The sequence below is a fragment of the Rhipicephalus microplus genome, chromosome X, assembly GCF_043290135.1.
Source record: "Rhipicephalus microplus isolate Deutch F79 chromosome X, USDA_Rmic, whole genome shotgun sequence".
NCBI classification, from domain to species: Eukaryota; Metazoa; Arthropoda; class Arachnida; order Ixodida; family Ixodidae; genus Rhipicephalus; species Rhipicephalus microplus.
The window spans coordinates 129,623,871-129,638,090 of NC_134710.1; the positions used below are offsets into that span (position 1 = coordinate 129,623,871).

A 14,220-nucleotide genomic window follows, 5' to 3' on the forward strand; every position below is an offset into this window, starting at 1 on the left:
AACCTACGAGATAAAAAATATGGCAAACGTGGAGGCTGCAGTTTTGGACCTGAAATTTAGGTATAAAGTGCGAAAAATCGGATGCCAGAGATTTTCAACATAGGAAATTTCGGACGTTCTTATACATTCACATTTATGGGGCTAGTGACAGTGCCGCGAAAGTGTAAAAAAAAAAAGGCAGTTGATTGTAGCTGCTCACACCCAAATGCTACAACATATAAAGCAAAGTGAAAGACTAGCCTTGTTGAGGAGGTTGACTTTGATTGTTGGGTTGGATGCATCTCCACTGAGCTTGACCAGCAGGGCTATCAGGCGCATGTATGCATCAAGAGAGTTGAAGCACTTTGAGCGAACAATGGTTGCATTGTTGGGTGTCTGGTCCAGGAGGGCCCGGTAGCAATGCTCCACACACAACACATCTCTGTCCTCAGACGAAAGAATCGGGTGATCAAGTCGTCAGTCTTCAAAATACCTTGCACGTTCATCTGAAACAGACCCAGAAGATAGGTATTAGATATGAAAACAGGGAATGTGAAGCAAAATAGTTTCAGGTATTTGAAGACAATGAAAACTGGATAAGCGCTTGCAATATCTGTGCAAGGAACAGAGAAGCTTAGAAACTTGCTCCTTCGCAGTTGCAACCGTCGCCACTACTGTCGATGCTCCAGACGAGATGCCTTCTTCATAGGGGAAGAAGACCGCACTGCCGTTTCGTCGCACAGCAGACTGCGATCAGGCTTGAGTCCGCTGGGGCATGCGCTGTAGACTATTTCAAGGTGAAGTGGCACTGGATAAGCGCTTGCGATATCTGTGCAGGGAACAGAGAAGCTTAGAAACTTGCTCCTTCGCAGTTGCAACCGCCGCCACTACTGTCGATGCTCCAGACGAGATGCCTCTTTTATAGGGGCGGAGGAAGACCGCACTGCCGTTTCATCGCACAGCAGACTGTGATCATGCTTGAGTCCGCTGGGGCATGCGTTGTAGACCACCTCGAGGTGAAGTGGCACTGGATCAGCACTTGCGATATTTGTGCAGGGAACAGAGAAGCTTAAAAACGTGCTTGTTTGCAGTTCCAATCACCACCACTGCAATCACATTATCTCGTGATTCGGGAAAGCACAAAGGTCACTTTGCTCGCTACTGCTTCCGCATTCATGAAAGGCGCATGCTGCTCACACACAATTATGTAATAATCGTGACACTTGTATGCACTCGCCCTGTGTATACTTCTGCGTCTGTTTTATGCTTATTTCTGCTTGATCATCACGCTGTAAGTGTCGAGCTGCGACAATTGTTAGTCCCCGCTCGTCTTGTGTATGCTCATTTCGCCTGTGCTTTCTGCTTGAGCTGCACACTCCAAGTTTCAAAGTGCTTGCCATTCTTTGCAATGCATTACAATTTGTCACTGTACTATTGATTCCTTTGCCCTTGTGGCGAAAGAATGCACAATAAATGCTCAACTGCCTCTTTGAAGACACGTTTCACTTTTGTGTTATATCAATTCCTAGACGAAGGGATCCCCCATGTTTTTATTTGTACATACTATTCAAACTATTCTATTCACAATCGTATGACAAACTCACTATTTGCTTCAACTCTCCAACTCTTAAATTCACTGTTCACCAGTCTCTAGATTTTTCTCATCATACTTTTTTTTTCTGCCAAAGTAAAGCTTTTCCCCTTGCTCCTCTCCTCTGACATGTATCTCTAATAATATTGTCGATGCTGAAACACATAATACAATTCCATATTGTGGAATAATTCTAGGATTATTCCACATTATGGAATAATTGTGTATATTTGGTATAATTGCAGTTATACCAAATATACAGGCAGTGAAATTTTTGAGACACTCTCTAGAAAAAGCACAACGTTATATGGCAATAAGACTATGCTAAGAATTGATATTGAAGCGCTTGTAATATGTCTATTTACCATGCCTTGCTGTTCCAACATTATCAGTGATGAAAGTGCTGCTCCAATTGCTCCAAACTGCTCCAAAAGAAAATTGCTGCTCCGTGCTGCTCCAAACAGTAATTTATGTTAGTAATTTCTCCAAAGCTGCTCTGAAATGATGCTGAGAGAATGAGAATGATGGAGCTTTTGCCGTTTGACCGACTCATAAATCCTAAATAAACTGAAAAGAATTTGTGTACTATATCATCCCAGTGTGCTTCTAGTGCACAGCATTATCTACTATGATCTCATTTGCGTGAGAAGAAATGGCATATTAAGCTCATATGGCTGTTTTTTTCTCGGCTAGACATGCAGACTAATGTCGTGAAATGTGAAAATCAGCAGGATTGCCTTTATCTCATGCCGATTATCTCCTGGTTATACGGCAACAGTTACATGGGACTGTGGTTACTTCTACAATTGGCACTCAGCTTTTTTGGTATGGTTGATTTCACTTCACTTCACTTCACTTTATTACCTTACAAACCCCCTAGAGGGGGTATTACATAAGGAGTGGGAAACATACAAAAAATGTAATACATATGCAGGATGGGTATAAGTATGAACAGGGGTAACCAATACAGAAATAAAATAATACATATGCAGGATCAGTATACATATTACCAGGCGTAACACCTTGCCAAAAAAAAAAGAAGACAAAGTGAGAACCAGTGGCACAAAAAGGAACCATGTAATGTATTCAAATTGAAAAGAAACGAGTGACATTTTGTGTAAATGTTGAGTGGCACATTATGGTGGCGAGATCAGTGGAAAGGCCATTCTAGTCAGAAGCTGCACGAAAAAAGAAGGAGGCAGAAAATGTCGTGGTACAGGCACATGGCCTGCCGACATGAAAGGAATTAGTGGTGCGGTGAGATGTGCGGGCAGGAGGCAAGATATAGGGCGGGTGGACGAGTTGACTGTGATAGAGCTTGTGGAACAAAATGAGGCTGGCAACTCAGCGAGTTGCCAGCCTCATTCTGCCACAAATACTAGTATTTTAAATTGTGGCTCATTTTGCAGCACATTTTTGACATCCTTCAATTGTTTGATGCGTGACATTTACATTGATTGCTGTATGTTGAATATATTTTATAAGAAATATTTGTATTTATGAGATGCTTTGACAATGCTCTGTACTCCAATTAATGTATGGCAAATTTAATATTTCCTCCCATGACACTGATAGCTGCTTTAAACTAGCATATTTTTCTGCTCCTAAAACACTTATGGCTGCTCCAAAAAGTAAAAAGGCAGTTCCATCATGATCACTGCATTATGCAAACTTCTGGCATCTTCAATGCAGGCAAAACTGCTTGAGGCTTCTGTACTTGGATATAGGTGCATGTTGAAACCCGGGTTGTCAAATTTCCAGAGCCCTCAGCTACTGCATCCCTAATGATCATATCATGGTTTTGTGATGTTAAACCCCACCAATTATTAACATGCAAATTTCTTGCATTCAGTTAGAGAAACACAAGAGAAAACATGCAAAGACACCAGAATTAGTTTATGGTGCATCATGAGGTAAGCCTGGTTACAGAAGGAAGCTGATTGAGCAGCAGGGCATGTACTAAGAAAGTGGAGGCTACTTGATCTGGCGATTATACTATTTCATGAGTCCGAATTATGCAAGAATAATGAAAAAAAAAAAAAAAACCTCTGTTACTTTACTAAGCATACTTTGGGTATGCCATGTGTAGACGATGCAGCTCCTGATCCTAGGCTACTAAGATGTGAAAATAAAACAAGCACATGAGGTGGTGCCACTACCCTGCCCATAAACTTTTTTTTTCAACATACCTTTGACATTTCAGTAATGCAGCCTATTGCATATTCTGTATTGAAGCCCATGAGTGTGCAACGAACAAAATGTAAAATATAACGGTGTCCACATCGCCAGCTCTCATAGCTCGAGAGTTGCTTTGGGAGTTTAAGCCTCATGGTTGATTGATTGATATGTGGGGTTTAACGTCTCAAAACCACCATATGATTATGGGAGAGAGACGCCGTAGTGAAGAGCTTCAGAAATTTTGACCACCTGGGATTCTGTATGTGCACTGTCACGAGTGCCATTCTGTAGATGTACATCTTGTTCTACATATTTTTGCACAAAGGCTTCGCAATAACCTCCAGGCTAATATGTTACTGCTGCTACCCCAAGAAAGGTTGATTAGTGAAATGCTGGTACTACACTTAGGTCTCGTTCATTCCTTACAGCCCTCATTGCTCAGTATGGTAAAAAGGTGTAACGTGCTTTCTTCTCCTCGCTTTGCATACTCAAGAGTTTTAGAATGTTCTTTGATAATGCAATGGAACAGGGTGCGAAATTTGTGAAGAGTGCATATGTTCTTTAATGCTCTTTATTCTCCTTTGATTACACACCCAGCCGGTTGCTTCTCACAGTTCCTGAATTTCTTCGGGGAGAAAGTATTTCTTTTATGGAAGTTTGCACTGTTGAAAAAAGGATTTTTTTTCCTCCTCCACCAATTGGTGTGATTTGCTATCGTGGTAAGTGAAGAGTAAAATGTGCTCGTCTTGTAGTAGTAATCTGTACTCCTGGTCTCTCCTTTCTAGTATACTGCACTAGTATTTTGGTTGCTCATGTATACTCAGACTTGGAGACGTGTTTGTGTCCACCAAATTTTCGTCAATGTCACAAATGTGGATGCCCTCACCGAGCAGCTTTTTTTATGTGGCCTGTATACTTTTCCCTTTGCACTTTTTTTTTTTTTTGGAAGCATGTTGTAGAAGAACATATATACACAATCAACTTCATTTCAGGCACTACTGAGAAAATATTTGACACAAAGCAAAACCTATTTGACCTGTTTGTTGACCAGCAAAACTTGAAAGTTCATTATTCCTTGCATGAAAGGCTGCTGGAATTGAGTGCTGCTGGAATTGAGTGCTGCTGATAAGCTGAAGTACAACCACCTTTTAGAGCTAAGGTAAGTCAACAAGCATTTACATTTATTGATGTACTCTACTCCATGTTCTAATGTCTGTCTTTTCTTCTTCAGATCCAAATGCCAGCCGTTACTAGCAGGGAATTCAGATGCTACAGACGAGTCCTGGTTTACTGGGTATGTTTTTCACACTTACAAAAATGGCCCTAACAACAATATACGAACAAATAAGACAATCGTACAATGGTATATGAACAAATAAGATTATCTTACTAGGTTCGCGGCACTTTTCAATTAGGCATTCTCAATCGCAACAACAAGAATTCTGGTACTATTGTTTACCTTAGGTTAGGTCGAAGCCTTGCCACCAACCTGCCGCAGCTCGATAACTTAGAAATACGGGTGATTTGAATCGCAGTGCAACTATGCAGGATTAAGTCTCCCTTGCCTTAGTGCATAATGTGCCCTAAAGCCATTGTCGTTACCAATACTTGACACATATTTTCTTGAAGAGATTAATCTGGATTGCTAAATGTCAAGCTATTCCATTTCCTCCATTATTAGCCACATTTTTCAGGCTCCACCTACACTTTGCCTATCTGTAAGGCATCATTGTAAAACCACAAATTCTCACAACGAAGTGGCGTGAATGCAATAAACTGGAAGAGTGTCCTTTTTAGAGCCATTTGTGAGATCTCTTGGGTCAATTACTAGAAGGACACTTGCATGGCATTTACTATGCCAGACATCATAATTTTTGCCAAGTAGGGAAACATCCATGAAATCATTATCCTGCAGAGAAGCAGTATACCCCACAACACATCTTCAAACATTGGAGTTAAACCTGGATATCGTGAAATTGATAAATTCTCTGGAAAATTTGTGATAAGAAAGATTTTTTTTTATTCAGGTTTGGCATAAAAATTTGGAAAATAAGAGCAGAATTTGAACAAATGGGAGACTATCCAAAAACTTTTAATGAGCAGCAAAAACTTTGTTATTATTGTGATAGCAATTCTATGGGCATTTGGCGGGTTTTCGCCGTCGTCGCCATGTTTCGTAGGAAGCCTAAATTGATAACATCCCCCTGCGCATCGTAACTTTCACGAGCAGGTAAAATCACAAAAGCGCTGCTGAAGCAGAAATCAAATGAGCTGTGCCGCAGTGGTTTAGTGGCTAAGGTACTAGGATGCTGACCCGCAGGTCGTGGGATTGAATCCCGGCTGCGGTGGCTGCATTTTTGATGGAAGTGAAAATGCTGTGGGGCCATGCGCTCAGATTTGGGTGCACATTAAAGAACCCCAGGTGGTCGAAACTTCCGGAGCCGTCCACTATGGCATCTCTCATAACCATATGGCGGTTTTGGGATATTAAACCCCGTATATCAATCAGAAATCAAAATGAGTCGTCACATCTTCATTGCCTGGAAGGCGCACAACATTCTCCGTATGTTAGAACTGCCGTCAACGCTCAAACGGAAAGGAAACTACCCGTCTGGAATGAGCATGAAAAAACGTGGGGGAGGGGTTGCTAGAGTAGCAATAATGAACTTCGATGTTTAGGGTGGTCGCAATCGCTGGAGCACGTGCTATCTCGACATGTATATCAGTGTGCTTTCAACATGAAGACTGTGTGAAAAGAGCGCTTTTCCTTGGAGCGGCCATATTTGCTCACACCAGTGTTTAGTAGGAGTTCCGCGATATCGGATCAAAAAGCTCTGGCTGCCAGCCTTAGTTCGTATAACATTACAGTTTCTTGCTATTGAGTTTATTGGTTAGAATTCAACGCGTTGTAGTGTTGCTGCCAGAACTAATAGACTAATCGCGAAGCCTACCAGCCTGTGAACTTGCGGCACGGCGCAAGACGGAAGCGTGTGATCCGTCGGCACTGTTGTGGCGCCTAATCTGAGAATCCGTCGGCAGTGACGTCACGGCTGTTCACATTTAAAAAAAGAAAAGAAAAAAAAGCAAAGCTGTACGTCATTGGGGGCCACACCTTGTGCGCACAGTGAAACCATGCACTGCGCGCACGGCATTGAAAATGAAGACTGAACGACACAGATAGCGTGGAAAACTATTCGGTAAAGTGCCCCCATATGCAGCAAGGTCCCACTTATGTGTGACACTAACTAAAAGCGTGGCTCTGCCAACGCAAAAGAAGTTGTCTCTTTTTTTGGCTTGAAGGAAATTGGGCACATCTGCATGCACGCAATAGCGACCGTTCGCTCTCGCCTGGTTTTTCCCAGGACCACGAGAGTGCAGAGCACGCTGCTGCCGCTTCGTCGGTGGAGGAGCGGCTGTGAAATTTGTATGCTCGTACTAAAATGACAAAATCTAGGGCGAAATTCCGATATTGTCCCTGGGGAAAACTCATTTTATCAAGGTTGTCTCCTGCGGTTACTTTGTTACACAGAGGTCTCAAATACATGTGCTTCCATGGAGCAACTGCAGGCAATAAAAAAACTTCATTATATTGAAATATTCGTTATATCGAGGTTTCTTATAAGCCTGTTTATTTGTATGTGCCTTTTGTTGATGCTGCGGCTATTTATTTTTAAATGACTCGCTCATTATGCAAGTGGCATTGTGTGATACGTAGTTTCTTTAACTCTCATACTAGACGTGTTTGAATATTCAAATAAATATTACAGTATTCGAATTTAAGTAGTTGAAAATTTCGAAGCATTTGAAATGAATGAATGTACATGAACGTACATGAATGTAAATGAAAGATGTACATAGTCCGCTTGTAGGCTCCTGTAAAGGTGGTTCCACTGCAGCAAAGGGATGCTGAGCCAGGATAACACCCAGCAGGGGAAAAGCGCGCCGAGCCCCACTTTGAGGTTGAGTCAACATATTACCCTCACATCAATTCATCATTTTTCAAGTTTAAAAGCTTTTTATACCAACTTATATGCTCCAAGTATAGCAAATTTTAAAACTTAAAATAATTTGCAGGTTACCACTTGCATTCTACTGAAAATCAAATTGCATTTGCATGGATGTTGTTACAATTAAAGAAAATATTATGTAGATTAATTAGGTCTTGAAAAATATGCCAGTTTTCTTTATATTATGTGATATAGTGTTTGAATTCGATTCACAATCACTTGACCAAAATCACTATTCACACAAGCCTATATACAACATATGTTAACACTATCAGGATGCCTACCAACTTGCTTTTTCAAAGTTCCCTGACTTTTCCATGTTTCTCATGATCATTTAAAGCAAATACATGACCGGTACATCTGCTTGGAAAACTCTGTGCACTGAAAACAAACCCTAGAGTGGTGAAAAAAATCAATCCTATAGAATTAGTAAATAAACGTACCGCACATGCTCAGACTGTTCCGAGCGTGTGCGGTAAGTATGTAAGAAATATTGGGGGTATATGGACTGAAGCCTTGGTGGACACAGGTGCATCGCTCTCAGTTATTAGTGTGGAATTGTGTTCCCGTTTGCACAAAGTGAAGACACTGTATGATGGCCCTCCCCTTCGCTGTGCTAATGCGGTTTTTGTTCAGCCTTCTGGTGTTTGCACAGCACGAGTTTTTATTGAGGGCGTCCTTCACCATATACAGTTCCTCGTTCTGTCATCGTGTACCAATGCGCTCATTTTAGGATGGGACTTTCTATCCTCAGCTTCAGCCATGATATCTTGCCATCAGAGGGTCATTCGCATGTCAGAGACTGCGCTTTCATCTGACAACTATGCCCATAGCCAGCGTTTCGTCACCGCTGATGACTGTTTTATTTCTGCAGGTAGTGAGCATATTCTGACCCTGAAATCAGATAAGATCGGTACTGGTGATGTGTTCCTAGCACCGTGTGGACGCTACATCTCTTGTGGACATGCCATCGCTCCTAGCCTGGCACGCTTTCGTGATGGCAGAGCATTAGTTACGGCAGTTGTATATCTATATCTGGCTAAAATGATGCCTCCGAGCTAGAGAGTCGGCAAGTCGGTGGTTTGGTCAAAATGAAAACACTCGAGTTGAAATTAGCTGCAGCTGAAAGTTTGATGGAGCCCACGATAGTCCCACAACGTAATCAAAGCTGCTAGGAAATCTAGAAGTGGCACGATCTCGTGGCAGCTGTGTAAAAGCAGAACACCTGAGCCCGGTTGGTTCCGCCACTAGAGTATAGACCAGAGTACGCCTATCTCGCACGCAGGCGCCTTTAGTGGTATACCCTCACTCCCGGAAACGCCATAACTTGTTTCGAACTGCCAAGGCATGCCTCGCTAGCATAGCATGCAGTGGCTCTGGGAGTTTAAAATACGAAAAAGCGCCTGTTCACGCTGCGCCCGCTTATAAAATGTAATCTGGGTACCACTGCGCTGTCATCTGCTGCAAAAACAATCAGCGCAAAAGGAAGAGATTGCTGAGCACTGCCTGTAATGTTCACAGTGGATTGCGAGAAACAGATTTCCGTCCACAACGAAAAATGCTGAGCTCGGCCGCCCTATGGGATATAATCATAATCAACAAGAAAAACTACGAGCCCAGTGAAGTGTACGGGTAAGTATACTTATTGCGTTTATTTAAGCCCGACTCCAGGTGTTTCACTTTATAGGAGCGATTTGCGTGCAGTATGCCTGTCGTAGGCGGCATAAAACTATTGCTGTACTCTTTCGCAAGCCGCATGTCAATAATAGGATATACATATTAAGGTTCACGTGTTCATGTGACGCACCACGCATGTTTAGCATAACTGTAATGGCCTACTATCGCGATGAAAAGAAATGTGAATGGCGCAGAAAGCATGGCTTTAGACTCGGGCGAACCTCGACATGACTTGACTGTCACTAGGCAAATCTACATGTGCTTTCGGCCGGCGTCACCGTAGCATTTTAAATATTGTTCTGGCTGGCACTTTTGCACTTCGTGTGTGTTGTGAGTGCACCGCAGGACTGGCAATAGATACAAATGTAGTGCATGAGCGTAAGGTAGAGCCAGATTCTAGCGCTACGTTGACGCCGGCTTACAGCGCAAATGCTGCCTTGTCACAACCAAGGCACGCCGCAGTAAACGGTGTTCGCGTTTCTTTCAGTTTGATAATACGTACCTGATGAAGTTGCTTCCGGTGTCTGCAATGCATGTGCTGCATACATTCCGGACTGTCGAGAAAAGTCTCCTCGGCGTTTCACACAAAATGAGCATAAAATTCCAGCACAGGAACAGCGCGAAACATGATTACAGCCGCACTCGGTTTGTGAAGTTTCGCGTTTGATTTGCAGAGCGCCTGCTCACGTGGCAGATAAGGGTGTAGCTTCGCTGCACTTGCAACAGCTGGCGCTACGTTCTTCTCAATATGACAGCAAGCACAGAGCTCGCTGTGTTTCAGTGTTCACTATAATGATTACAACCCCGGGCCACTTAGGATATAGATTGGATTGGATTATATTGACCTATATTTACTGAGTTTACTATTTAGAATGTGGATTTAATTTGATCTGATGCGACCTGGATTGCTGTATTCACTACTGACTAGCACCCCCACCTAAATTGTATATGTCCAATATATAGCTTTAAGCAAAAAAAAAAAACTATATACTACTCATGTAGTCTGTGCACCTTGTATTGACAATGATAAACAACGTCGCAAGAACAAAGCCGCGCGCATAATTCTCTTCCTTTCTTCTTCTATGATGAGCACATGCATGTTGTTGTTTTATTTTTCTGGGCTCCGACGCTTAGAGTTTGACTAAGTCCTCAGATGCATGCTATGAAAGCTAGGGGTAGTGGCTTTATAAGCTTTGATCAATGGTAATATAAAGAACCTTGCATCTGTCTGCACCTGGAATACCAACACATACAGACAACTGCACTTGCGCTGAACACGAGTGATGGGACGCTTTCGACAGTGTCACAAACTCGGGCGTACTTTACCCTGTGCCTTTCTTAGGGCTACTATTCCTTTGGTAGGTATATCCTCTGTGTCTACACTATGAGGAGCAGTTACGGACTGCTTTTTATTTTTTCATGCATCTTCTTGCTGTTCACTGTAGTTGCAGCCGAAAAAGTGGCTTTATAAGTGTGGCAGCTTGGGCTAGTTGGTATGGCATGACGATAGTTTAGCGCTCGTGTCTTTCGTGTCCTTCTTGTCTCTGTGTCGTCGTTTCGTTCTCGAGCTATAACTATCGTCATGGCTTTATAAGCTTTGATCAATGGTAATGTTTATTTTTCTGACAAATGTACAGCGCTGTTGGTTTCTATGATCAGGCCAGATTTTTCGGAAATTCCCTGACTTTCCCAGGTTGGTAGACACCCTGCATTATTCCTTGGCCAGCATGCCATTAAAGAAGATTCTTCGTGTATTTATAGTGGAAATTTCCTGTGTGTATTGGTTGCCATTCTTTGGAATATTAACAGATTTTTCATTTGCAGGTTTTTCATGGCTCAAAACACACAGCTTTTTAAGGAGCTACTAGTGGCATACAGGAGCCCTGAAAAACTGTGGACTGAAGAACACATGCAAAGAGTGGGCCTTGACCCACATGGTGACAAACTGTTCTTAACAGAGTTGGTTGAGCGCTATGGTATAGACATTGTACTGATCACAGGCAGCGTATGCTGCCCAGCGTGACTTTGTGATAACGTTTGCTACTATATTTGTCACATCTGCCCAACCTCATAATCCATGTAGAATTGCACTGTGGTCTGCATTATCTGGATGATCCAGGCTATAATGAGGTTCATGCATGCTTTGTGTACTACAACAGGTTTACCCAAAGTAATAAGTTACAGCTTTCGTAACAATTTAGTCTTGTCATTACGGCAGATTCGTATTGAAAAAGAATACTCATATTCATGCAGATAAGTGTTCAAATGCACACGCAGCAGAGGCCTTGTGGACTTCATTTAGTGTAATACTGCTTTGTGCAATGCATGTATACTTTTTAAAGATTATGAATCTTTTTGGTCTGCATAGTCTTGAGTGCAAGGCTACAAGCCAATGAGTCACTGTACAAGTTCCTTTTAAAAAAGATGTAATTGAATCTAAGTCGTTTTGTTTTCGAACTACTTCACTAGAAATTTCTAAACATTAGTGCATTATGAATGCATAGTGGCTGTACTTTTGGAAATATTAAAGTGAGAAGTATGGTTATTTACCATGTGTGTTTTCTTGCATTTAAAATAGGAGGCACCTGTTGCGGTAGTCTAGTGCTTATATTGCTTAGCAAATTGACCTGCAGGTCACAAAATTTAATATCACCCGTGGAGGTGAAACTGCTAGAGTATACACCTTCACTATGGCTCCGTGATTATCATATCATGATGTATGGAAGTTAAACCCCAGCAATCACCATCTAAAATAGAATCCCCCAAACCCTTGTTGCTACAATCTATTTAGCACACAGATCCAACTTGCTTGGCAAGAGAAAAACACACCTCCACAGAAAATGCTTTCAACCATTTATTTTTCCACAAATAGTTGTGGAATAGAAATAATGGGAAAGCACGTTTTTTTTTTGTACATAGAGCTCATGCAATATATATATAACAAAAGGCAAGTTCATTAGCAGAATGCAATCTTTAAAATTAATCAAAAAAGGTGAGTTCATTACTAGACTGCAATCTTTAAAACAAGTGTAAAAGTAAGTTTAATCTTGAAAATAAGTTTGAGTTGAGTTCATTACTAGAAAGAAAATTTATATACAATGCATTCATCAGGAAGGTTCTGTGGGTGGCTTCTGCTGCATGCAGGATCTTGCTACAGACTCAAACAGCCTGTAAGAGGAGAAAAAAAGAATTTCTAATAAGACATTGCCTTGGCAAGCCACACTTGCTGGGGATGCAGGAATATCTCTGTGATGGTATACGAACACGGGGATTCCGCATGACATGGAAAGCTTGTTCTTACTGATGGCTGCAATTACCAGGCAGACGAACAAATGTTCCAACTTTTAATGTTAACATGGATAATGGAAGCAGCAGTTTACACCACTTCCTCATAAACAGTGCGGGCATTGAATATTTTAACATATATCTGACATCAATATTCTGCACTGACCACAGCAGATTTTTTACTTACCTTAGGAACATTTGCCTTATTATCCAGTGAAATGTTAAAAATACGAAAAATATCTCCTAACAGACAATCAAGCCAAGGAAAATATGAGGGCCGTTATTTGTAGTAATTGCGACAAATATGAGAAGAAATTAAAGCAGACAAAAAGATAACTTGTCGCCAGCAGAGACAGAAAACTTACCACCTTCAAATACAGTCAGATCTTGCTAGTACAACAAAATTGACGGGACGTGTGAAAAAAATTCACTGTTGAGAAATTTCGTCGGAGGGAAATTTCATCTATAGCCTACAAAATTTAGTATGGTCTAATGATTATGACTTGTTCTTTCGTCACAGAAAGCGCATGCATTTAACTCTTGCTTACTCAGCCATGCCTGGCCGAACACTGAGTGAACATATTTGATCGCCTATAATGCAATCAAAAAATACAGAAAATTTGGAGCTGAAGCTGAGGTGTGGGTTATAACAAAATTTTGGTGCCCAAGTTGGCAATTGAAAGTGATGAAGCTCTGCACTACCGTGGCGTGCAGGACAAGAAAGTCGGTACCCTTTATTACCTTTAATTTACGGCTGTGTTAGCTGCGCACCTTCAGATCGTATTCGCTATCGATGAACAAGACGATAGCGACTGCGGTTTCCTGCACAGCAGTTCTGTTTTCAATCTGTGCCTGCTGCACTGGCTGTGAGCGTGACTTAGAACTGCGTCATTGCTATCTTCGCTTGCATCTTCGGCAAAAAACATTGGAATGAGTCGGTGCACATACTTTCGTGGTCGCCCATGATCGCGTTTGACAAGACCGCATTTGAGTTCACAGCGGTTGCCGCAGAATTCAGTTATGCTGAGACTAGGTGCCCGATGCTCACATTTGTGCCCTCACGGCGCATGGTTGTCATTCATAATCGCACGGCTAATGACAATGAGCGGTAGTTTTAATTTTGAGCGCGACGTATATGGCGGAGGTTCTTGAAGATCGCAGCCCGCACATGCATCAAGCCCACCGGCAGCATCATGGTAGATGAACGAGATGTCGCTGAGCATCTCAATGGCGATAAATTTAGCAGGATGTAAGTGTGGTGGCAGAACTCCTATGAAGTAAGGTTGTTGCGATACGGCCGTGTGCTCTGGATGCCACGAGCTGACTATAAATGGCTCAGTTGGTAGCGGAATTTCGCGGCAATCCTAGGCAAGTTCCTTTTTCTTATTTCTTATGGGGTAGTACCTGCAAAAACTTCATTATGGATGCAGACGGGTCTTAAAAAAAATGTCTATTTCTTCAGTGATCTTGATCAAACTGCACATGATTATGCAGTGTTTTCTG

General features: G+C 42.0%; 2 protein-coding genes across 3 annotated transcripts in view; one reads left to right on the forward strand and one right to left on the reverse strand.

Moving 5' to 3' along the window:
* Positions 1-11,981, forward strand: part of LOC142775751 (DENN domain-containing protein 11-like) — a 39,252-nt gene extending 27,271 nt beyond the window's left edge. The window contains 5 exon segments of the mRNA XM_075877700.1: positions 2,264-2,395; positions 4,741-4,835; positions 4,837-4,907; positions 4,980-5,042; positions 11,257-11,981. Coding sequence (XP_075733815.1) covers positions 2,266-2,395; positions 4,741-4,835; positions 4,837-4,907; positions 4,980-5,042; positions 11,257-11,455 — 558 coding nt within the window. The 5' untranslated portion in view covers positions 2,264-2,265 and the 3' untranslated portion in view covers positions 11,456-11,981.
* A 292-nt stretch (positions 11,982-12,273) lies between these two features.
* Not1 (CCR4-NOT transcription complex subunit 1) overlaps positions 12,274-14,220 on the reverse strand; it is a 206,566-nt gene continuing 204,619 nt past the window's right edge. For both annotated transcript variants that reach the window (XM_075877698.1, XM_075877697.1), the window contains one exon: positions 12,274-12,600. In XM_075877698.1, the coding sequence (XP_075733813.1) occupies positions 12,540-12,600 (61 nt within the window). In that variant the 3' untranslated portion in view covers positions 12,274-12,539. The remainder of the gene's footprint in view (positions 12,601-14,220) is intronic.